The sequence below is a fragment of the Balaenoptera ricei genome, chromosome 11 (assembly GCF_028023285.1).
Source record: "Balaenoptera ricei isolate mBalRic1 chromosome 11, mBalRic1.hap2, whole genome shotgun sequence".
Lineage (NCBI taxonomy): Eukaryota > Metazoa > Chordata > Mammalia > Artiodactyla > Balaenopteridae > Balaenoptera > Balaenoptera ricei.
The window spans coordinates 82,271,625-82,297,282 of NC_082649.1; the positions used below are offsets into that span (position 1 = coordinate 82,271,625).

At 40.8% G+C, this 25,658-nt stretch overlaps 1 protein-coding gene across 14 annotated transcripts in view; it reads right to left on the bottom strand.

Moving 5' to 3' along the window:
* Positions 1-2,292: 2,292 nt before the first annotated feature.
* The window catches only part of MAGI1 (membrane associated guanylate kinase, WW and PDZ domain containing 1), a 616,029-nt gene continuing 592,663 nt past the window's right edge, over positions 2,293-25,658 (bottom strand). For 5 of the 14 annotated variants that reach the window (XM_059940148.1, XM_059940140.1, XM_059940145.1 and 2 more), the window contains 6 exons: positions 22,638-22,838; positions 13,718-13,811; positions 13,522-13,582; positions 12,408-12,551; positions 9,970-10,108; positions 2,293-5,901 (listed from right to left, as the gene is read on the bottom strand). In XM_059940148.1, the coding sequence (XP_059796131.1) occupies positions 5,147-5,901; positions 9,970-10,108; positions 12,408-12,551; positions 13,522-13,582; positions 13,718-13,811; positions 22,638-22,838 (1,394 nt within the window). In that variant the 3' untranslated portion in view covers positions 2,293-5,146. Of the gene's footprint in view, positions 5,902-7,821; positions 7,911-9,619; positions 10,109-12,407; positions 12,552-13,521; positions 13,583-13,717; positions 13,812-22,637; positions 22,842-25,658 lie in introns of those variants that run through there. The other 9 variants (XM_059940139.1, XM_059940135.1, XM_059940141.1 and 6 more) reach the window with 4 other exon arrangements.

Below are 25,658 nucleotides of genomic sequence, written 5' to 3' on the forward strand. Positions count from 1 at the left end.
GACATTCATTATAATACATTAGCTAAACGACACGCCCACCAGTGCCATGACAGTTCCGAGGCTAACCATAAAAGGCCAAAAAGTGGGCAGTGGCCCAATCCCTGGAAATCCCCGCCCCTCCCCCCCAAATAGTTGGAATAATCCTCCCACTCATTAGCCTATGACATTACCCACCCCAGGGAATTCCCTGGCGGTCCAGTGGTTAGGACTCGGCGCTTTGACTGCCATGGCTTCGGTTTGATCCCTGGTCGGGGGAACTAAGATCCCTCAAGCCGCGGGGCATGGCCAAAAAAAAAAAAAAAAAAAAAAAAAAAAAAAAATTACCCAGCCCATAAAAACTAACCACCCCATATTTCAGGGCCTCTTGCCTTCTGAAATGGCCCACACTCTGCGGAGTGTTTTTCTCCCTTGGCCACTCTCACTTTCCGAGGTGACCCCATGCCCTAGCGCCACTCTTGCCTTTTGAGATGATCGCATTCTGCCTACGGAATGTGGATCTCTCTAAATAAATCCACTTCTCACCTATCACTTTGTCTCTCACTGAATTCCTTCTGTGATGAGACATAAAGAACCTGAGTTTCATTAAGTTCTGAGACCAGTCCTGAGATCTCAGTGAAAAGACAGTGGGTTCAAGTCCCAATCTGAGTTGTGCGGTTTCACCACCTTAAATGTTAAATCTATGTACTTTCAAAAAGACCTTGCACTTTGGCTTTAGTGATCACTTAGTGCCTGCACTAGAGAAGTAAAATCATACCACTCCTGCCCCCGACAATGAGCACAATGATTAAAGACATCACTGGGTGGAACTAGTCAAAACATTTTCACAGAAGGCCCACTCCTGCAAAAAGAAAAAGAAAAAGAACTGTGTTGGAAAGGGCCAGCTTTGTCATTCTTCTTCTTAGACGTTTGTAATGACACATATTCCAAAAGCACTAGCATCTTATTGTGCTGAAAACCCACATGCTGATGACGTTGAGGGATGATAAGAGAAATCACCTGGAGGAACTTGGAAGGGCTCTTCCTTTCATGATTGATGCAGACCACCTAAGGTGGTCTCAGACTGCCCACAAGCAGGAAAAATCCTGAGAGCTCTCACTGAGTCTCAGTACCTTCTTTTTGGTGTGACCATTTATGGCAGGCAAAGAACTTGTGCGATATAAGGGTTTTACAAATAGTTTCAATTGTCAGTTAAGTCAGGGACCATTTTAGATACCAAAAGAGATATTTGGGAAGTGAGCAGTGTCCATAATCACCATGCCGGTGACAAAATAAAGCAACATACTATCACACAATACCGTTTTGAGTGCCCAGGAACTCAGGCTCTGTAGGAAAATCCTAATTACTAAGCCATACAAAGGAACAATCCAAAAACTGCAAGGAAATTGGAAAGGGTTACAAACTACATGATCAACCAGAATACATGTTGAATCACTCACTAACTGATTAGCCTTTTCATCTAGTTAAAAGTATGTCTAAATCCACATACATCTCTATCTCCAAAAGATACGTTTTGAGATTATTTTCATCTTAACTTGCAAAGCGAGGCATTTTGGATTCCTATTTCAAAACACTGGTAAGTGTAATTTTTATACTTGTGAAGTAGTATGAACCACATTGTTCATTAACTTTATAGTTAAAACAGAAGTCCTTCTTCCCCATTTTAATAGAGAAAATATTTCTTCGTTTTGATTGGAAAATAAACCAGGACAATGAAAAGGAGTAGAGTACAGACCGCCATGAAGAAAATCCTCCTCAAAAAAAAGTTTAGTGCATTTACTGGGGATTTTTCTGATTGTCAGAGGTGTGCTAAGCACTTGCATTTCCTTTTACAACTCCATGACGTCTGCCCCTTCAAAGATGAGGAAACTGATTCTTAAAAAGAGGTTAAGGAACTGGCCCAATATCACACAGTTAGGAGGTGATGAAACTCTTGGCTTGACAGGTTTTGCTTTATCACCAGGGTTCTATGCAATACCATGCAGCTCAAACTTTCACATGCATTCATATTAGCTGGGGATCTTGTTTAAAGCACATTCTGACTCAGCAGGTCGAGGGCGGGACCTGAGACTCTGAATTTCTAACATGCTCCCCACTGACGAGGAGGGAGCTGGTCCATGGACCAAACTTTGAGTAGCAAGGCACAATACTACCGCAAGACCGTAATTCCTTCCCTTTCAACAGAATGGTATGACACTTCATCGCACTGGGAGCCAGACACTCTCTCTTGGTTACGTGACCCTGATATATTTGAGACAACACGGAGACAAGAAAGATATCAATCCAGAGGCAATCGTGGTTATGGAATGCATACATTTCCATGTATTTTTTACAGTAAAAATGCATTAAAAAATCTTTCACAAAAGAAACTTAAAAAATACAAGTAGGGTGTTCAGTTCTCCCCACAAACTTCTTTCAGGCATTGACTGTGTCATGGGTGGGAGGGAGGTTCCTATAGGGTTTGATTTAATCATACAAAATACTCATCCATATCATCTCTCATCAAGACATGTACATGAAGTGGGGAACTAGGGAAAGTAGGCTCAAAAGAATCAGTCTCCAATTTAAGGTTACAGTAGTTCAGAGAAAATACTACCTTTCTGCTTAATGCATAGTCCCTCTACAGTACGATATTTCCAAAGCAACTCTGATATATGGAACTCAGATGGCACTGCCACATCAAAAGTCTTCACAGACGGAGCCAAGCCCAGGCGGGTAGCACATAGATTTTAAGATGTCAAGTATCATCTCTGACAACAAGAAAGACATCAAAATGTTAACTTCACGATGTACTCCAAAAATCCGCCTCTTGATTTCATTTATTTAAACCTCTGGACCACAATTGAAAGCATCGATCATTTAACATCATGGATTTGGCTAGAAAGAGTGAGAGAATTTCTAGCAGTGGAGCCTTAGGAATAAAATCCCCAAGTTGGCTCTTAGGAAATTGATGAAAAAAGAACATCATTATTCAGCTCCGCCTTACTACTGTAGTTCCATGTATGCTCTGTATGGAAAACTCTGAAGATAAAAATAGCAGTCACAGACTTTTTCCTCTTTTTTAGCTATAGAAATGTACAATTGTGTCCGTTCCAGGAAAGGAACTTGGTTTGTGCATGTCCACACAATGACAGCTATTCATTCTAATGTTATGTATAAACCCATAAGTCAAATAAAGCTATGAACAATGTAATATTTATATATGCATAGTGTTTTATAAAAAGATTGGCCCACATACTGCTTTTCATCAATACAGAAAGAGCATTAAGTCCATAGCACACCACAAGAAATGAATGAAGAACAGAAATGCAAACAAGTGCTTAATAATTCACAAGCAGGCTCACCATGGAGGAAATGATGATATTCAAACCAACTAAAGCTTTAGAGAATTACTTATATAGTCTCCCATTTTTAAAACAGCTTTACATACCTGATTTAGTTTACAGTAAAATATATCCCAATGAATCAATTTGTTCCATATTCAGAAATATAAACACATATCACATTCCTCACAGCTAAATTTTTTGTCATAAATTCTCTTTTATACAAGAAAAAAAGGCAACAGTTGTTTGTTTTTAAAACAGGCTCTATTAATTACAATTTTTAACTCTGTACACATGGTAATTGGCTGGTTTTCTCCATTTTTTTTCTTTTTCCTTTTTTTTTTTTTTTTTTAAACAGTACCATGAGAACAACAGTGATTGACTTGCAAAGTTTTGTGTCTGTATGGAAAATGCAAAACAGTACTATGGAAATACACAATGCATCATAAGCAGCGGTTTGCTGCAGTGGTCCAACAGGTACAAGCAAAGGTTTTGGCTCAGCTAGGCAGTAATCCATTTCAACTGCATCCTGGGGCTACAGCCGACCCAACCAAACCTCCTGTGAGATAGCAAAAGAATGGGTCTTTTATCAAAGAAAAATCACTATGTTTTGCTCTGTCGAAAGACTCAAAGAACAGGGTCATAAGGGCAGAGGTTTGCCAGCTAGATCTAGAACCACTGAAATCGCATCCTTCTCTCCCTTTCAATCATCCTGGAGACTTTCATTATGGTTCCAAAGGAAAACTGGCATTTCTAAAAATGAGCATGCCCAACCCTCATTTCTTTTAAACATTAACAGAGAGGTTCCTTCCAACAAGGCTTACTCCCTTCTCCCCAGTTTGGCAAAGGGCAACCGCGGGCTTATGCTAAAAGGGGGGAAACATACTTTCTCTACTGGCAATTCTTAGGACTCCTCACACCGGGCACACTGTCCCCCATTCCATCTCCTATTCGGCCTCAAATCAGGCAAGACAACACAGAAGGTGTCTGTTATCCATTCCTTCCAGTAGTTGAGCACAGCTGTGATGGCACTGCCTTAATGAAATCTTATTAGATGTTGGTGACGTTAAAGAACCTGAGCATCTGTGCTTGGGCTGCATTTGGGTAATGGCGGCCAACCTTCTCCTCTGGGCACCTTTCTACAGCCAGGGAGAGTACGAACTGTTTTCGGAACCAACTGTCACTTGAGAACATAACATTTCCTTGTGCTGTGTCGTTTAACTATAAATATCCTTCATTTGCGATAGTAGTCTCTTCATAGTTTGCTTAATTTTAGGATCCTCGGCAATCCTAATCCATTCCAAAGAGTCCTCAGCTTTTACAAATATAATTTTTGCCTTTTTGCTCTTTCCTTTTTTTTCAAGAAAAACTCCTAACTACAGTATAGCACTACATCACTACATAAGTCTCTATCAAATTAATTAAACTTGATCAATGATTTTCCTTACTTAGAGAAAATGATCAACAGCCCCATTTTACCAGGAGAGAAAAAGATCGCTCCCCGCAAAAGGGAACAATTCTTGACAATTCTACAGTTTATGTAGAAACAAAATTTATATTCCTTGGGGGCAGCATTTGGCAAATAATTTCCAAAAACATATGCATTTAAAAATACTTTCTTTAATATGATACATCAGGCACAACACTTTTCATATATATATATTTTTTCTTATAAGATTTCAAATGCATCAAATGTTTGTCGCAAGTCAGAGGATCATCAGGCTGACGTCAGACGCTTCACTAGGTAAGAAACTAAATGATTTCAGGTCTGTGAGCTTCCTCTTAGAACCTTTGACACGGTAAAGGCTGGAATGTGATTCAGGGTCTCAGATACTGAGGTCGGTGCTACATTCTTTGTAAGGTCGCCTTCTCTGCTCCGGGGGATGTCTGGAACTTCGGCCGGCATCCTGTTTCAGACTCGTCTCGTCCCTCTCTCGGTGGCTGCCTTTGTCCTCTTTGCTCCTTTTCTCCAGGGACCGCTCTCTCCTCCGCTCGGGGGACCTGGTCCGCCTCCGGTCTGTGGATTTGGCTCTCCTTTCGGGCGAGCTTCCTCGCTTGCGCTCGGGAGATCTTCTCTGATCCAAGAGTCTCTCGAGAGACCTCCGCCGCCGGCCGGGGGAGCCGTCCCTCCGGCGGGTTGGGGACCGCTCTCGCCTCCTCTCCGGGGAAACCTCCCTCCTCTTCTCCTGCTTCTCCCTCCTCTCCAAAGTGTTGTCAGCGCTCCTCGTGCCTTCCCTCCGCTTCTCCGGAGACCTTCTCTTGGGGCCATTGGTCACCATCCGCTCGGGTTGGGCATCTCTTCGTCCCTCGGGTGCCCGGTCCTTGGGTCGGCAAGCCCCACTGTCGGGTTTTCTAGAAGTTCCGTTCCATGTGTGATGTTCATTGGGTTGTCTGCTGTACTCTCTGCTGCCTTTGGGATCTCTCACGTGTGCCCGCTTTTCCCCATGTGGTGATGATTTGTGAAGATCGGGTGGGTAACTGGACTCCAATGATGGATGCTGTCGGCGGTCGGGGGGCGCGGCCCTCACTTCCGGAACACCTTGTGGACCGGTGGGAGGGCCGTTCCCGTCGCTGCTGGGGTCTGCGAGGAAGAGAAACCAGAGCAACAGTTTGGTACCAAGGACCTCGGCTCCTGTCTCCACCCGCACACGTGAGATCCCATTAGTCACAACAAACAAACGACTGTTACAGCAGTCAGAATCAAAGCCAACTGACTCTTGGTTAATTTAAGTATAACTGCAACTAGTCAGGGTTAAAAAAACTGGTACTTGTGGCTTTCCACAGCTAGCCTACTGTTCTTTACACTCATAGATCATTAAAGAACTTGTAACATCAGTCATGAGTTTAGTCTTTAAAGGCACAACCCAAATAGTCTGTCTAAAAGTATCAAAATGTCCCCACCCTATCTCCTGCTCTTTTTTCCCCACTCTACCCCCCCTTCCTCCCTGACCCACCCCCAGACCCCAGCCCCCATGACAGAAAATATTCCTTTCTTTAAAGAATACTGTTTTAATTTGCTTAAAAACAACCTGGGCTATTGACCTGGAGGGGCATGAGGGAACTTTCTGGGGGAATGTAAAGACTTTATGTTTTGATCTGGGTGGGGATTAACGAGTGCATAGAGAGGTAAAAATTCACTGCACTGAACCCTCAGGCTTTATGCATTTTACTGTAAGCAAAGTATACTTCTATTTAAAAACAAAAATTATCCAGCCTGGTGATTACAGAGGCAACACAGCCAGATGTTGATGATGGGCAATTGTGACATTATGGGAGGGTCCATTAAACATTCTCTCTACCTTTGTGAATGTTGTTCAACTATTTTCTTTACTTTTGCATAAGTTTAAGGAACTGTTTTTAAACTGTGGAGTCTTCTGACAGATAAAAGGGAGTGGAAGAGAGGTTGTCAGGTACACATTTGACATTAGATGGGGTTCGGATAGAGGCACTTTTCTTGATGCTATAGAAGCAGCCATAATTACATCTTTGAGCCGTGAAGTCACTGGACAGCTTCTTACAACCTCAAGTTGTCTATAGATTAAAAAGCAGGGCAACCCACAGGGCTCCTATTTACTGTTAAACTATTTGAAATGATGCTGCAAATGTTTTAGGTAGCATCCCTGATTTATGACAGCTCTTTTCAAAACAGGGATGCTTTGTCACACCTAAACCCAGCAAGTCATACACACTATTGCATTCCAGGCAAAGCACCTGAAATGATGTGCTGCAGCGTGGAGGGCAAACCAGGGCCACAGTCACAGGGGCGAAGGAATCACGGGTGCCCCCTTAAGGATCTTTCATGAGCCAACAAGGTCAACATTAAGCAATTAGTCTCTTTCACGAACCATCTCCCAAAACCTAGGGTGGTTTTTAACAAAAGCAGGAATATAGCCTAGAGCAGGAATCAGTAAACTTTTTCTGTAAAGGGCCAAAGAGTAAAATATTCATGGTTTGGCAGGCTGCATAGTTTGTCACAACTGTTCACCTGCCACTATGGTGCAAAAGCAGCCGTGGACAACACATAAAAGAAATGGGCATGGCGATGTGCCACTAAAACTTTACGTACAAAAACAGGCTCGGACAAGATTTGGTCTGTGGGCTGTCATTTGCCAAGAGATAACTGGGTAGGAAATCGCATCTTCCTGTCTATCAAAGCCCTATCCCTCTAAGTCTTGTGAGCTTTGTGATCTGAGGTTTGTTTTTTCTGAATGCTGGGTAGGCTTCTAGAATTAACACACGCAGAAGCTTATGAAGTCATTTTAGGATCTAGGTGAGGAAAGGGGCTTCAATGACTATCATAAATCTAACCTTGGGATTTCTTACACCTACTTTTAAGAGAAGGGAGAGTAAGACTTCCATAGGGTCAGCGGTGTACTTACAATTCAAAGAACGCAGGGTGCTCAGAATGAATTGCCAAACATATCAAAATAGAGCTAAAGCAGAAGCAATGAGGAAATTAGGCCACAGCACAGAAACACCTAGTATTGATTGAGCTACAAACCGTAGTTTGATTATGGCCCATAAGGTAGAAGCAAGCCTCCCCGAGCTTTTCATTTCTCATACATGCAGCGATATTAGGAGGTATCATCGCTGTAGAAGGGAGGGCCCAGCACCAAGAACAGTCAGAGAGAAAGAGAAAGAGAGAAAGAGAAAAAGTTGAACGTTTAGATTCCCTATAACAAAGAGGAAAGAAAAAAAAAAAAGTCTGCATTTGTTAACATAGGGCAAAGAGAGTTTATTTGTCCAGTCAGACAGTCTAAGGCAACACTCAAATAAGGCTGCAGAGACCAAAATCAGAACAGTGACGTTTTCAGACAGCCAGATAAGGTGACTCGAGAACCCAGACAATGGATGCATCCTTTTTTCTTTTTCTTTTTTTTTCTTTTTCAAACAACTGGAACAATGACAGGCTGGCATAGGAGAGCATTAACAATAAACAACAAAAGAACAAAGTTCCCTCCCTCCATCCCCCCTCCCCCAAGACCACGGCAGTTAAATTAAGTACAAAAAACTCATTACAAAAATAGCCTCACAGAGAAGCAGGTTCCAATCAAGTCAGAAAAATATTGGAACTTAACATATTATAACCCATCTGTGACTCTAATCAATAGAATTAGAGAGATTTAGTCCCAATGACACATGGAGACATTACAGTAGCACAACCCTGGCATGTTCAACCCTTCTTGGAAAAAAACGGTGTATTTCAATGATCCTTATTTTTAGCCCAAAGAACATTTGTTAGTGTTGGATTTTCATCCTCAGTGCAACAGACATAGGTTTTGAGAAGGTACACAGGTTACTGACGATGACTCGCAAATGAAAGCTCACATCCAACAGAAGCATAGGGAAGACAGAAAAGGGAGACAATGTTACACAGTTTCAGTGGCATCGATACACCTATGGTCAAGGTTTGGTACAGTGCACAGCTGTGGCATCTTAATGTTGTCAAAACACCTCCCCCATGGTTGGCCATGTCTCAAGGGGCCTCATCTGATACCCATCCCCCCCCCCCACCTTGGGCCCCTTGTATTTTGCGCCTGCATGAATGCCCAACACCTGGGAAGGCTGTCCTTCGAAGGGGTTATCCTTCTCCTCGAGCTGCATCTGAATTAAGTATCTCATCAAGTCCAAAATGCAACTGGGAATTGTGCCAAATGACTTTCAGAGAAGAGGGTGACAACAGATAAATCCCTAATAAAGGGGACCAACGTATATGGGGACCATTCAATCACAGTTTCTATAGAAACTTTTGTAGACCTTTGGTTGGGAAGAAAAGCCCTACATCTAGGGCATAGCTTTTTTTTTTTTTTTTTTAATTTTAAACAAGAATCTCAAATAAATAGGACGTAATTATTATAATATACAATATTTCACCATCAGAACACTAGGCTAGGTGAAGAGCATTACTGTTTCGTCAAATCATGTCTACAGATATGGCAAAGGAACTCTATGTAAAAGCTGGCTTTCCTCACAGGAAAGGTATAGTAACATGTTTCCCTCACGATGGGCACTGGGAATCGATTTCATCCTTCATCACCTAAAAACATATGGTTAATATACCAACAGTTTTGTTTGTTTTGTAGCAGTGGGCTCAGGTGGTCTGATGTGGGGTAGGGACCAGTGGGGGGGGATGCAGAAGTATTGCATACAGAGCATCAAGGAGGTGAGCAAGGCCCCCAAATCATCTCCAAATTTCACGCCTCTTAAATAAAGATATCAAGTAACCAAAAAAGAAAGAGAGAGAAAAAAAAGAATTGTGCCTCAACATATCACTCAGGAAACCTGCTTTCCTGCTTCTTAAAAGGAGTAGAGTCATTTTGTGCTAAGAATTGGATCTGAGAAACAGTTTGGCACAGTTCAAACAAACATTCCTTCGCTCTTGGTCGGACTAGACAAAATGTTCTCTCTGATTATCAGAAAGGGGGCTATAAAGAGCTCGTCTTAGGCCATGCCCCAGTCCACGTAAGCAAGCAAAAGGATGAAATGTGTAGAGATTTCAGAACAAGCGAGGCAAATAATCACATGGTGCGAGAGGCTGGTAAGACACTGGTGAATAGGGGAAACAAAAAGACTTTCCTGCTGCAGTTCTGGAGACAAATTCATGGAGTCATGCCAGGGAAGGAAGGAATGTTTTCATAGTTTGACCCACCATATTCTGGTACGGAGCCGTCTCCCCGCTTCAGAAACAGACGCACTCTGCGGCCACCATTCTTAATCAGTTCAATAGCCCGAGAATGCTTCATGTTTTTGGTGGTCTCGCCATTGATCTCTAAAATTTCATCACCAACCTGCCAAAGCAAGAGAGAGCCAAGTGAGAAGATCACAAAAGGGTTTCATCAGCTATTGAGGTGCTTTGTAATTTTAAATTCTTTCATTTATTGACTCACTAACTATTTATTGAACATGTTCCAGAAAAATCTTCTATTGTTTAGGATACAGCAGTGAAAAAACCCCCAAATCCCTGTCCTCATGGAGATGATATTCTAGCGGGGGAAAGACAATAAGAAAATTATAAAAATGCATGTACACTAGAGAGTGTTAAGTGCTAAAAAAAATAAAGTAGCAAAGGGAATATTAATTGTTGAGGGGAGGCGGATGTGGCAGACAGTTTCTAGGATGGCTCCCAATGATCCCTGCCTCCTTGAATTCATATGCTGTGTAATCTCCTTTCCTTTGGATGTGGGCTGGAATTAGTCACTTACTTCTAACAAACAATATGGCAAATGTGATGGGAGGTCAATTCAAAGATAAGGTTACAAAATGGTTTTGGCTTCTTTTTTAAAAAATATTTTATTTATTAAAAAAAAATGTTTTTTCAGCCACAACTCACGGCCTGCAGAATCTCAGTTCCCTGAGCAGGGATTGAACCCACACCCCCTGCAGTGGAAGCACAGAATCTTAACCACTGGACCACCAGGGAAGTCCCTTGGCTTCTGTCTTACTTGCCCTCTTTTGTTCTCTCAATTGTTCATTCTGATGCATGCTGTGAGATGCCCTACAGAGTCTACGATAAGGACGGCTCGGGCCAACAGCCCAAAATGCACTAATCCTACCAACAACCCTGTGAGTGAGCTTTAGAGGCAGATCCTTCCCCAGCTGAGCCTTCAGATGAGACCACACTCCTGGCTGATACATTGATTGCAGCATTTACTATGAGTCAGCTACTATTCCAGGCACTGGAGGCAAAGGAGTAAACAGGACAGGCCAGATCCTTGCTCTCATGGAGCACATATTCTAGAAGGTAGAAGAGGAAAGGACTGGCTTTGGAGTTTAAAGGACTAAATTTGAGTCCTATCACTTGTTAGCTAAGTGATCTTGGCTAAGTCCTTTACTTTTTGGAGTTCACTTCCTCATCTGTATAAGGGGAGGATAACAACCCATGCCTACCGTGCTGAGGGGGTCCAATCGAATATTACAGTATGTCTTGTGAACTATACAACATTATACAAAATATCATAATAGTGGTATTTCTTTCAATTGAAAACTTTTTTAAGTGAGTAAAGACATGGAAAAGCATATGCCATATGTTTGAAATATAAACAAAAGGAATATAAACTACCGTATATGCACAAATTATGCATGTATATGCATAGAGGAAGGAAATACAAGAAACTGATATATAGTTTGACCCTGGAAACTGTATTTTCACTATGCACCAGTTTCCTCTAATTTTTAAAAATCACATTCATGGTCTACTTTCTCAATTAAAAAAAAAACCTCATTAAAAAATTCAGTCTGAAGAAACATAAAATTCAAGGTTCTGTCTTAAGTTACAAGCATTAAATTCCCCACCTTTGGTCACTCTTTGCCCTCTTTCTGCTCAGGGCTAATTTTAATCACTTTTTTGATTTCCTGACCTGACTTTCAATTTCTTTAATTCCTTGCAAATTGTTCCCTATGTATGTCTCCATCTATGCCCCCTATCTCTAATGAGCAGATGATTTTTTCTTTTCTAATCATCTGATCTGCCCAGGAGAGCAACATATTCATACATGGTAAGAGGTATTAGATATCTAAACAGAACAGATTGGACTTTTGGCACATGTGCATTTAAAATTTGCAGCTTTGACGACTACCTAGTGACCCTGAATAGTCACGCCACGGACTCCTTGACCCTCTGCTAACGTAGAGTGTTAAATCATTCCCGAGGCCTAGGGGGAGGTGGCAGTGACTAGCTACAGACTGAATGGAGCTCACCACCCAGAACCTACAGAACCACACGGCTTCCTGCTCTTGAAGCATGCTGGGATACCCAGGAATCCCTGGGAAGTGATGTGCCTGCCCCATGAGATTAAGTAAAAGAACTATGGAGATGGGATTCAGACAATATCCATGTTAATAAGTTCATAAGTGACTTTAATCCTTCACTCAACCTCAGAGTTGGAAGAGCTCACCTAACTTTAGCAGCTACAGCTAACTATGCTTGAGGGAGAGATTTATGCTAGGGTGGGAGTCCTGCACTTGGAGTGTCCTGAAAGCTCTAGAAACATGTAATTCTCATGAACGTGCAGGTTCTAACCATAGGATGTCAAGAAGTCACTGCAGATGACTTCTTTATGTCCACTCCAGACGCCGCTCCCTACTTACCCTCATCTTTCCACACCTTTCTGCAGGACCATCCTCTGCTAAGCGCAGAACATAGAGGTCCATGTTATACTCTCGGCCCCCTCGAAGACTAAAGCCAAATCCCTTGGCTCCTCTTTCCAGTTCCACAGTGTAAAAATCTTGCTCCTATTCAAAGAAATTAAGTGCAGTCATTCTGGGAGGACTTAAATCCACACACATCTCTCTCTCTCTCTTCCCCAACGTTCTCCATTATGCTCATTTGACACAAAGGCACAGTTTCTACCCCCTTCTTGGTGATTCTTGATTGTTTATTAATATCAATTAACCTTAGGAGTTTGGAGATCCGGAATGTGAAAACATTCATGAGTGTGCATACAGATTGCGTGCCAACATGCATATATTAAAGTTTAATCGGTGAGGCTGTGACTTGCGTTTGGGGCAGGAAAATCCTTCATTAAATAATACCATCCGGCACACTGCTGGGTATTCAGCCTCCCTGCCCAACGTACGAAAACATCTCATCGTTAGGATACCAACAACTACCTCCACACATCCGGACCGTGGTACCCATGCTAATTAAGGAGAATCAGGAATGGATTAGGGAAGGCTCTAAGAAGGCCAGTGTGTGTGTGTGGGGAAACCTATTTAACTCTGTATCACCCCATGTTTCCCAAATTTGCTTCACCTGCTATTATTTGTGCACCCTCCATTACCACCTTGTGTGACAGGTAGGTAGCCTTAAGGGGTCTCACCTGAAATTCACAAGTCTGAGAAACACCTTAACAAAAAGACATTTTCTTGACATAAATGCCTTTATGAGTACCATGAGCAGACATGAGCTGTTCTGCTCTTTCTCTGATCACCAATCCTTGAGATAATTATAGCTTTTTATTTGTTTGGGTTTCCCCCCTGCCCCACCTAGAAAACGATGTCTAGGAATATTTTTCAAAGGTAGTAAAATAAAATGTCATTTCCTTGACAAACCAATATGAGTACATGTTTAGTATATACACCTCACAAAAGGTTATTTATTTTAATTGAGGGTACCTTATAGAAGATACCTGGTAAAAATAGCTTTAGAAAGTTGGAAGGAAACACACCAAGCCAACAAGGAAAAAAGAGAAATGGCCCTCACCTGTGTTACCTGGGGTGCTTTGAACTCAAACTGAGATTCCGGCTTTGGTTTGGTGGTATTCCTGCCAAAGCGAGAGAAAAAAGTATAAGAGCAACCCACAGGGGGACAGAGAAAGAATCAAGGAGGAGCACTGTCACAACAGAAGTTACTTTTTTTCCCCTTGAAAGTAACAAAAGAAACCAAAGCCATGTCTGACCTGGTCTCCTGGGCCCCTTGCTGCGAAGGGGTGTGTGTGGTGGTGATGGTGGCAATCTTCTCCGCATTGGTCAGCAAAGTGGCATTCGAAGACTCTGCAGGGTAAGACAGAGCATCAGGAAATGAAGGCCCCAGAGGAGACACTGTCACACCAGGAGGTGTGCAGAAGCCTCACCTGTGAATTCTATCTGGCTTCTCCGTCACCACTTCAAACAGTTTTGAACTGAATTTCTCAACAAGAGTTTAAAGGACCATTCTAAGATCTTCTATGATGTGAGCCACGTACACCCCCATTACCCTCCTCCCAATCAGACATCTCCGCAAATGAAATAAAGAGTTTACCCAAGAAAATGGTACTTTAAAATTGTAGCCAAGGTAGATGCCTCTCACTCTTCCCCCATCACTTATAAAGGGCAGTCCCATCAAATCATGGCACCATACCAGAATTATTTCCCATAATTCTACAGGCTGATAATGTCTCTGCTAATGTTCCCTGCAATTTATCACCAATCTTTAGTGAGTCTGCTTGATTTTCTCATGTGACTATTAAAATCAAAAGTGCGTTAACATCTTGTTAAACACACACGCAGATAACATCTACTTTCTTCCCCAAAGCTTTTAATGAAGCACAACTAAAAATGTGGAATTCTTGTGAGACCTTGCCTAGATTCACTCATGAAGAGTTAATTTTAAAACCTGCATTAGTTAGAGCTAGAGTTTATAAATCTAAGTTGTACAGATCAGGAAGCCACCCTAATGTAATGAATATGATTATATTCTTATGAAAACTGTCTTTCTTCTCCACTAAACACATTCATAAGCAACTTCATTAATCTCTGGGAGGTTGGAGACCCAGAATTTGAAAACACTCATGAACATGCCTATAGATTGCAAACCAACATGTATATATGAAAATATAATCATTCACATTGTAATAGTTATATGTTCTATTACTAATTATTTCTCCCTTAAGGTCAAGGCAGATAGTAAGCAACTATGAGCAAGTTACACTATTAATATTTATTTTTAGGTTGACTGTTTGGAACTTGGCACACGTTTTCTAATCAAGAAAATGCTAAATGTGGTGGTGAAGTTCTTAGACTAGCCTATAAATGCCCATTTAATTCACAGTGTGCTGTGAAGTCTAGAAGTGTCTAGGAGTCCTGTGGTTCACAGTAGGCACTCCAGTGTTTGTGGAATACATGTATCTACCCATCATGTATAACCAAGTTTCTATGGACATCTCACTAATCCCAATTTTTTGGGATTTTACTTTCCTAAAGTAAAATCCCCAAAAATCTTCTATTTTACTGTCCTAAAAATACTACTTCCATTTTACTTTCCTAAAAATACTACTCAGATTAGGTCTGACTTCCTGTTATTTTATTTTCATTACACATAGGCGTTAAAAGCAAGGGCTGGAGATCAGACCCAGGTTCAAATCCCTTTGTCCCCCACTCATTAGCTGTGTGCCTTGTTTTCCTCATCTGATAGAAGGGGATGATGGCAATAATTCCCTTTTCTTGGGTAAAAATATATAAAATGTTTAGCACAGTACCTGACATGTAGTAAGCACTCAATACACACTGACTGTAGCTGTGGCCCTTGCTACTACTTCTACTTTGTATTTATTACTGTGGTAACGTGTATAAGTTACTTAAACTCTCTGCAAAATTAGAAAGTTGAAATACGATTTTAACAGTTTCTATTCCAGCTCTAAAGATTACAATCTGGATAGCGAAGGTGCAAGATTAGTAAGAAAATGTAACTAGATCAGGTGAACTAAAATGTGAATCCAGCTCATGCTTTAGGATGATGTCTCCCACAGAATTTGTTTTACCAAATGTTGCTCCAGATTCTGAGGGACCAGTAATCTGTGGTCAAATAGGGTGAAAAATCGTGGGTGAAACAGAGAGAAATGTTTCTGTGTGTCTGTGTTTTGTTTCTCCTGTGGACCCTTAACTGTGCCAATACGCTTTGTGACCCTCCAAGGTGGGGAGGTGGTACTTCTTAAGCTTGTCAGGCATAATAGTTACAAGGTCAGATTCTAGAGTCAGACTACCTGGCTTTGCAACCCAAACTCTGCAACTTACTGGCTGGGACTTGAAGCAAAGTTACTTAAACTTTCTATGCCTCAGTTTCCTCATCTACACATACAGTGTAACAGAAATATCTAAGAACACTGGTGCAAAGATTATCTGGGAGGAAAGTGTTTGGGCTCGTGCCTGCCACATAAAAACTGCTCAAAAAATGATGAGCATCTTTTTTTATGGGTGGCATGTATTTATTACTGTTATCACAATATTGAGTATATTATTAGTCCATTTTTATGACTGCAGTTAAGCGGCACAACCAAGGCGATAAATCTAAGTGGTATTTCATGAAGTCTGCCTGCTGTGTCCGTACAAAGGACTAGGAGACCGCACAGCCTGTCAATGTGATTTGCCAGAAGTTTCATAAACATGTGTATTTTAAAAAACTTCATATTGCTCATTGTAATTAATTTTATGGAGACTCTCTGGGAAATCACAAGATTGCTAGGGCCATGGGGAAATCATCATCAGGATACCAAAAAGAACATTTCCTTGTAATTAAAGTGATTATAATTACTGAATTGTGCAGAGGTTCCCCTTTAGAGTTCTTGGGTGTTTTGCTTTTTTTTTTAAAGCTTAAAATCAGTAAGATTTATTTATTTATTTATTTGTTTGTTTGGCTGTGCCGGGTCTCAGTTCTGGCATGTGGGATCTAGTTCCCTGACCAGGGATTGAACCTGGGCCCCCTGCATTGGGAGCCCAGAGCCTTAGCCATTGGACCACAAGGGAAGTCCCTCTCGGGTGTTTTTGGTAGCCAGAGTTTTCTAGGCAGGGCAGATCCCATTTTCAAACCATTTTAATACTTATGCCATTTTCAAGGTTTGATGAGATATAATAGATAATCACTCAACATACATATAAATAGAATTCTTTTATTAATTTTCCTTCCATCATTCCTTTGCTACTTTTCACATATTTATATGCAAGTCTGTTTTGGAATGAAGCTTAATTTTAAGCATTTCAAAAATTAACATTTAATATGCAAACGCCTAGCTGGACCCACTGAATTTTTCTCCTTTTGCCTGTTTTCCTTAATCTGTGAACAACCACCATATCTCGATTGTTTCCAACACGCCAAGCACTGTGTTAGGTGCATTATCACATGTACTATTTCATTTCATCCTCACAACTCAATGAAATAGGTGCAATTAATTACCCCCACTTTATAGATGGAGACACTGAGGCTTAGAATAAGTAGGCAACATGTCCAAGGTCTTCCAGAGAGCAAGTGGAGGCAATGGGAATTAAACCAAGGGCCTGCCTGATAGTTAACTTTTAGTTTCATTCTGTTTACAAGGGAATTATGCACTGGTATCAAGGAAATCGTATCGGATTGGTACATTCCCTTCAAATAAGCAAGTACTTTTATCTTCCTGTATAAGTACCACCAAATTCACTAAGCAGTATCACAGATTAATTAAGATACAAAATACTCTGGTTTTGACTTCTACATTTCCTGGGCCATCTCCGAGCACTAAAATAACTTTTAGTATACCCTAGATTTCCAGTATGCTTTTTAAAATATCTATTAATATAAACATATGTTTTTAAATGACCGTTTACATCTTCATTTAGAATTAAATCAAGACAGTATGTGCTGAAATTCTCTCCAGCTTTTTAAAATACAGAGATGAAGCCCATTCTCACAAATTTATCTCTCTATCCCAAAGCAAAATTTGCCCCATATAATAGAAAAAATATAAAAGAAGGGCTTGATATAAGAGTATACCCTAGAGGCAGTTTTATAAAGGGGTGTCAAGGTATTTGACTTTTAAAACTCCAAGGCAGATAGATGGACAGATTGGCTGTTTTCATGATAAATTCCAAAAAGTGCCCTACATCCTTTCTTAAACAGTGTTTACACCTAGCTTTAGCTCTCCCAGAGGAATGAAAATGGATATTACTACACTTTCCACAGCAATCGTGTATCAAGACGAGCATATCATATCGTAGCTCTCAAGGCACTGTCACGGTGCCATGTTAAATCAGGGCACTAACTTCTGACAGGAGCGCCGCCTATCTCGGGTTTCAAGGTATCTCCGTGACAAGTGATTACAATTCCAACCTTGCTCCCATGTTAATATCCTTAGCCATCCTTATGGAATCCACATTACAAGGCCAAGCAAATCGACAACGGATACAATCATTCCTTTCATAAATATTTTAAGGCATAAACACATATGTAATAAATATCTGAAGGGAGCATTTGAAAATTTAAATCCCATAAATATATGAAAAGTTTTGGGAGACTTTTAAAATGTATATGGTGGAAACCCTGCTCTTCTTGCCCGAGTATATGCTAGCTATCATATCCACAGAGCTTTCTATTAAGATAATAAAACTCTTTTAGGCCTTTGCCAAGGAAATAGCGCTATGTTGCCAAGCCCTATTACCTGTACAAGCAAATACTTTATATCAGAGAGATGTGAAGTACAAAAATAGATACATGTATATGCATAACTGAATCACTTTTGCTGTACACCTGAAACTAACACAACACTGTTAATCAGCTATACTCCAATAAAAAATAAAAATTAAAAAAAATAAAAAAAGACTTCAGGAGAAAAAACACTACATTTAAATAATATATTTTTATTTTATTTTTATTCTTTCTTTCTTTCTTTATTTTGGCCGCGCCAGGCGGCACGTGGGATCTTAGTTCCCCAACCAGGGACCTAACCCGAGCCCCCTGCAGTGAAGCGTGGAGTCTTAACCACTGGACCACCAGGGAAGTCCCTAAATAATATATTTTTAAGCTCATAAATATTTTCATTGCCTTGAACTTGATTCAAGCTGATGATTTTCCATGTCAGCCTGGCTCAGTCAGGGTCCGCTCTGTCTGATTAGAGTCTCACTCACAGTCTGACTGTGAAGTCAGACTTCACAGGGTGTTTCTTCTATATAACACAAGTGGTAGGAAGTATGTGTGGTGTAACTAGTCAAAAATCAAGTTCAAATTCAGTATGTTCAGCCATTCTGTGGGCCTTCCTGTGTTGCCATGATCAATTTCCTATCCCTTGTCCATCTCTCATAGGAGAAGAGGCTCTGCCCCCACTTTATCTCCTATCCTGGTCCCAGAGGTAGTAAAAGCAGAGACAGTGAGAACTCTGAGCCAGGCCTGTCCTAGAACTGTGAAGGCAGGACTTCGAACAACACAATAGTGCCAAATCAAGGGGGTCATGTTTCAAAGCTTTTGTTGGAGCCAGAAAGGTGAGAAGGAAACAAGAGAGGGACAGTGAGGGAAACTACTTAGAGAGAAGTGAAGCTGGAGAATCAGGTGACTGATGACAAGAAAAAAGAACATGAGCATGGGACTCCCCTGGCGGTCCAGTGGTTGACTCCGCACTTCCATTGCAGGGGGCACGGGTTTGATCCCTGGCCGGGGAACTAAGATCCCACATGCCGTGCAGTGTGGCAAAAAAAAAAAAAGAACAAGCAGCGTGAGCTAGATAAGGCAGTGGATGGGGAGTGGGTTCTAAGCACTGCCCAACCAATGGTGCATCTTCCTTTTATTTTTCTTAAATTTGATCATTTTTTAATTTAGAAAACTAAAACAATTTGTAGTAAGAAATCAAAATAATGGTTACAATGCCTTATGTAAAACAGAGGGAAAGTATATCATAAAGTCATTTGGGGACTAATGCCAGGTATAGTTTAATCCTTTAAACCGTATATTAATATTTTGGTTGTGAATTTCATTTGGGGACATTCTCGGTCATTAACTATATGCAAATCTCTCCTTAATTCATGACTCCATTAATGGTAGATAGGTGATCTCTTAGAGGCATCTCTGGATACATATTTTGCAAATATTTATCCTGAGTCGAAATAAGATTCACATGACAGGATAAAGTCAGAGAACACAAATATTAAATGACAGTTTGAAAACGATGACTTCAGTCAGTTCAATCCTTGTCACACCTTTGACTTGAATGTCTGATAAAAATAAACCTCAAGAACTTAAAATTGTTAAAATTGCTCAACCATATTGTGACATTTCAAGACTACCTTGCTTTGTAAGTTTCTCTTTGACGAACTGTGCAAAGAAAGGATGAGTTAGTCTTCTTCAACTCAGTAATGGACAAGTAACTGTAGCCCAGAAGCTCATATAAAGTGTTTAGCCTGATCTCCTCCAAGTTTGGTCTGCTTTTCTCCTGTATGACTCATAAGAGAGCCTCTTTGTGAAGTGCCTCCTTGGGTTTCCGAGAACAGTACCTTGGACAAGATGGATTTCTAAGAGCTCCAAAGCCACTCTAATGAAGAACTTCAGTCTCCTTGTGAGGATCATGGAACAAAATGCCTCTGGGCTACTGGATCCATTAAATATTAGAGTGAGAGATTGAAGGAGATCAGAGGTCCCTAACATGGAGAGAAGGCCTTCCTTTTACCTTACAATCTACCATGTCCAACACACTTTCACGGAGAGGAGGTGGATCCAGCATGATTTTCTCTTCATCAGATTGTAATGGTCACTCTCTCTCTTCTAGGTTTTTGCAAAATCCTTCTGGATTGCTCCAGCATCTCTCCATCTCTCCAGAAATCTGACTCCCCTGCCTTCACTCTAATTTCCAAGACGGCAACTTTTGGCCCCATTTAAAAGATGAGCGTTACAAACCCACCCTCTGGCTGCCAGGCTTGATTCCCTTTACCTGGACTTTGAAAATTACAAAGTAATTGGTGAAGAGTTTTATTACCACGGTGATGAATTCCTGAAATATCATGGAATGAAATCACATCCTCAGCAACACATCATTCCTTAACTACACTGTATCAACTGTAATGTTTACTTACTTTCTTCTAACCAAGATGGCCTATGATATGCCTGTCTGAATTCTACACTGTTGAAGGACTGAAGTTTTAAAAAATGTCTTTTTATTGACAACTGTTATTGGATAATCTATCTTGCTTTCTATTTTTTGGTGTTCAGGTTCTCCAAAAATATTCTCCCTTGCAGAACATTAAATTAAGTCAACAAGTACGTGCACAGGAGTATAAGTTGCTTCTGCATATTTACATCTTTCCCGATTGTGAACTCTTTTTCTAAGCCCTTCCCTTAAGGAGCACTTTCTTTCCTTCCTTCTTTTGGAAATTCTCATTCCCACATTAAGACTGACCAACATAGACCCAGCAAGTCAATTCCTGTGTCTCTTTCTTTTGGATTAATTTTTTTTTTTTCACCTCTCTGAATTTTACTTTCCCATGTATAAGTTAAAAAGAAAACAGCTTCTTTGGGGGTTATCATGACTTAATTTTTTTGAAATCTCTCCACAGCATGGAGATAAATGTATCTGAATTTATACACTACATTAGGCTCTCTCAACCATTTGTCACCGAATTTTTCTGGCCTCCTTCATCCTTTCCATTAGGAACCTATGTTCTATCATCTTGTGATCAGTTTCCTAAATTGTAATACGTTTCCAGAGTGGTGAATTGGTAGAATGGACTCTAGACCAGATGGTAAATTACTAACCATGCATTTGAGGCAGGCTGAAATAGACCATCATTCAAGGAGCTATTTTTTCCTCTACATTTGGTATGGGGTATTTTTGGCACAGAGGAACTTCTCTGTTCTTAGAACCAACGATGTTCAAATATTTATTGTTTGGTTTTAGATTTTCTTCTTCTGAAAGGCAGTCTACAGCACTTGAGTTTTAAACTAATATGGCTCACTTTCTAGCAATTAGTATATAAAAATGTTGATCTGGTGAATTACTTTCAGATAAAATCTCTGATTTTCTTATTTTATAGATCAGTGGCAGAGAGTTTTAACACAGTTCCCCCATAAATCACAGTTTCCTCTTGAGAAACACTCACTGACTTTTAGAATATATTTTATTTTATAACATATGTAGCAAGAATGAAAAAAAAAAAGACACTGAAACATTCTAGGACAACTATCACTTCTTTCCCAAGGGCAAAGTCTGCTTAGAAGGAAGTCAATATACAGGACTTAATTCTCTGAAGGATCTATATTTAGTGACATTAGCGTGTCAACTTCATTTTTATTAAATACGAATAATAAAATGAGTATTGACACTTTTTGCTGGATAATCTCTGACAGTGGGGGCTGCCCCACGTACTGTAGGAGGTTTAGAAGCATCCCTGGTCTCTACCCACTAGAGGCCATTAGCGCCCACTCCAGACAATGCCAAATGTCCCCCCAAGGGACAGAATCACCACTGTTACAAAAGAACCAAAGATTTGAATTGAACCAATCAAACAAATAAACAAGAACAGGCCTAGTTTAATGGAGGCCTGTTAAAATATCAAAAACACAGAGATTTTATTTTTTTTTTATCCACAGGCAAAAATTAGGGACAAACCACATAGGCACAAATCCTAATAACCCCCCATTAAACAAAAAACTCTGATACATTCCCTTTCAGATTGAAAAAAAAAAAAGCGCACTGGCTCTGCATTGTCCTTACATAAGTTTTGTGATGTCACCATACTACGCATTCAGATTTTAGTCATCGTTTTAAAAAAAAAATCTTTAATAATTGCCAGGTAGAATATCAGGCGAGCTTCACCACCTGTACTCAGACTCTTCTGCTGTTTTAAAGACAAGGGCACCAAAGCCAAAATAAATCGGAGAAAGTTAAAGATTTTCTGAAATGTTTATCTCTGTAGCAAGACAGGGTCCCAGGGCTAGAGGATGAAGTCAAGAGGGTGATGTAAGATTTAGTAACAGTGGCTCATGTTTGCTTGATGGGTATGTTCAGTTAGATACGGATAAGGCTGCCTCTAAGTCAAAACTATTCAATGACATGAACACTAATGATAGAGACAGAGCTAGAGAGAGAGACACACACAATAGGTATACTTTACCATCCCCGGGAATGATGCGCAGGGTAACTGTGTTTCCCGCTTCCTTGATGAGGTTGACAATGTCGGAATGGGACTTGTTGGTGATGGAACATCCATTTACCGCCAAGATCCGGTCTCCTACTTTCAGCTTGCCACATCGGTCAGCAGGGCTCCCCTCAATAATCCGACCTATTTTGTGAGGCATGGCCACACATGCATTGCCTGCTTTGATAGTCAGTTTCAAATTTTTTTTTTTTAAGTTACATGGGAATAGAGTGAAGGGAGGAGAAAAAGGGTTGAGAAGGGAAAGAGAAGGTTAAGTGTTAATTAATTAAAGCATTAAGCAAATGTTATTAAAGGAGAACTCTGTGCCGGGGGTCAAAACATTGGCAAAGTTCCGGGCGTTTGTTTAAGAAGTTACAGCCCTGAAAAATGATAGTTCGTTGCTGCAGTCCTTTCCTGATTCAAAACAAGGGGGGACCCCAAGCTTCCCTCCTTTGATCAGTGGCAAAATTTGGGATCTTTAGCAACTTCCAAAGATTCTCAAGAGCCCCAAAAATAACTTGCCGTGGGCTTATTTGGGGACTGCAAACTATTGCACGTTCTGTGTTCATGTCACATCATTTTTGCCAGGTGTTGCTTACGCTTCTGCCAATGTTTTGTTCTTTCTCCATTTAGAAAAAATAATCACTGGGCGTCTGGTGAGGCCTAAGAGTCTGCTAGTGCCAAAAATCCAATCTGAAAATGCCTAATAGACAAACACTTAGACTTCCTGCCTTCTATCCAGAATGATGAAAGGTTTAACAAAAGGGCATAATCACGAGATGAGCCAAGAAAGCACCCAACCTTGACACGTATTTTTCCTTTTATGACCTTTGCTCAATCAGCCTCTCTCATGTGCTTTCAGAGAAGGGCCCAAATGGCTCATTAGCTCTGAAATCCTCCTTGTTCCTCATAAAAATCCCCTCAAAGGAATAAGAAAATCTAGTACATACTCAGGCTGAGAACAGTGAACCAAAGCTAGGTTCAAATCATTCCTCAACCCTTTTCCTTTAATCATTTCCTTTGTCCTGATCAGTTACTACACAGCTACGATAGGAAAAACCAGGAAAAGTGCATTTGAAGAAGAAGGTTTACTGTGTGCTCTGAGGCATTTCATGTCACAACCAAGAGCGTTGGTAACTTTTAAAGAGAGGTGGAAAATTGGCTTTGACGCCTGACACAGGGCTTCCAGATAATCGCATACTGAGTTTCAAACTTTCTTAGGCATATTCACTGATTTTGAGAGTTTGTCTTTCTGGGGACTGTAAAGATAGTTGTATACTTGAGCCACTGTGGGAAAAGGTGACAAAACTAACATGGAAGATGTTGAAACTAACTGAGAGAGCTCTTCCATCCTAATTTAGAGCTTAAGGATAAAATGTGTGGGAAAATGAGCTACAATTCCTTTCAATTTCAGCATATTTGCCTGAGTCTGTATCACGGGATGTAAGGTCAAGGTCAAAGAATTTTTCAAAAGGTAGTTAAACAATCTTCTGGAACAAGCAACAAGCAGGTGTGGTGGAAAGCCTCCATACTCAAATTCAAGGTCTCGATTAAATTTAGCCCATCTCCAAGGACAAGTCCCACGGGAAAGGTATCATACAGCAGGTGGGAGGAAAGCTCTGCATAGCTCAGAAGTCTCATGCAAGGTATTAGGGAAAGTTTAATTTGTTCATTGTAAGAGCCAGAGGAAAGCAATCAAAGGCCAAACTGTGGGTGAAGTCATTCAATATTCGTTAAATAACACAGACATATCTGCCATTTCATTCTAGAAAGGGAAACTGAGAACTCTGAAATCCTGAGAACATCACAGGGTACATGAGGACAAACTATAGATCTAAAGAAAATAACTTGAGATTTCTTCCCCCCCCCGCCTTTCTTTTTATTTTTAAATTAAGCAGAAAAGTCTCCAAAACTAATTGAAAAACAAACCAAAAAACAACCTTGCCTTGAGGTCAAGTCACCCACCTCCCATGACATGCTGTGATAATGTTATTAATGGAGCTCACAGAAGCACTGTTAGTAACGGGTGTTTGTTTCGGCAGCCGCACATGCATGGACCTGGCTTAACTCACTGTCTCCTAATGAACGCACCTGCTAAATGGCTTTAGCAGGAAGCAATGTACCAAGACTAAATGGAGGCAAAGGGAGTTGTACCGGAGCAGAAAGCTAACGGGAGGGAGCACCTAGCTGATGTTAGCCAACAAACGACCTGGGCCACGGGTTCTCAGACTCCTTGTGGGTAAGTCATTTGGAAACAGAGGTGAAGTACATTTCAAAGCCCTTCCCTGTCTCCCATCATATTTCAGATTAATTAACAAATGTGCTTGGGGAAAATAACAAATGATGTTTTATTTAGTGAAGAAGGTGATCATTTTTGGAGTACGTACTTATAATCCATCCTAATAGGAAACAAGATTCATAGATTCCTAGTTCCTGGAATCACCTGGCTTCCTATTTGTCTCAGCTATTGCACCCAGCAGAGAGTTAACCTTCTGAGAGGGTGACAACCGTGTTTCTCCATACTCTGCTGAAACCCCCAACATCTGGATGAGACAGGACGATCATCCCTGCTAGAGTTCAAGGGCAGTGAAGACAAACGGCTCCGAACTCAGATTTTAATTAGATTCTTAACCGGGCAACAGTAAACATATTATTTTAAATTAAAATTTTAAAATTTCAGACAGGGATAGAGTAGAGAAAGGACAAGATGAAGGGGCATTTCATATATATTTTTACTCCTTACACCTGTTTTTCTCCCCAGGCATTTATTTCTACAACCATATGCTTCTTTTAAAAACTCCTACACCGGGACTTCCCTGGGGGCGCAGTGGTTAAGAATCCGCCTGCCAATGCAGGGAACACGGGTTCGAGCCCTGGTCTGGGAAGATCCCACATGCCGCAGAGCAACTAAGCCCGTGCGCCACAACTACTGAAGCCAGCTCTCCACAACTACTGAAGCCCGTGCGCCTAGAGCCCGTGCTCCGCAACAAGAGAAGC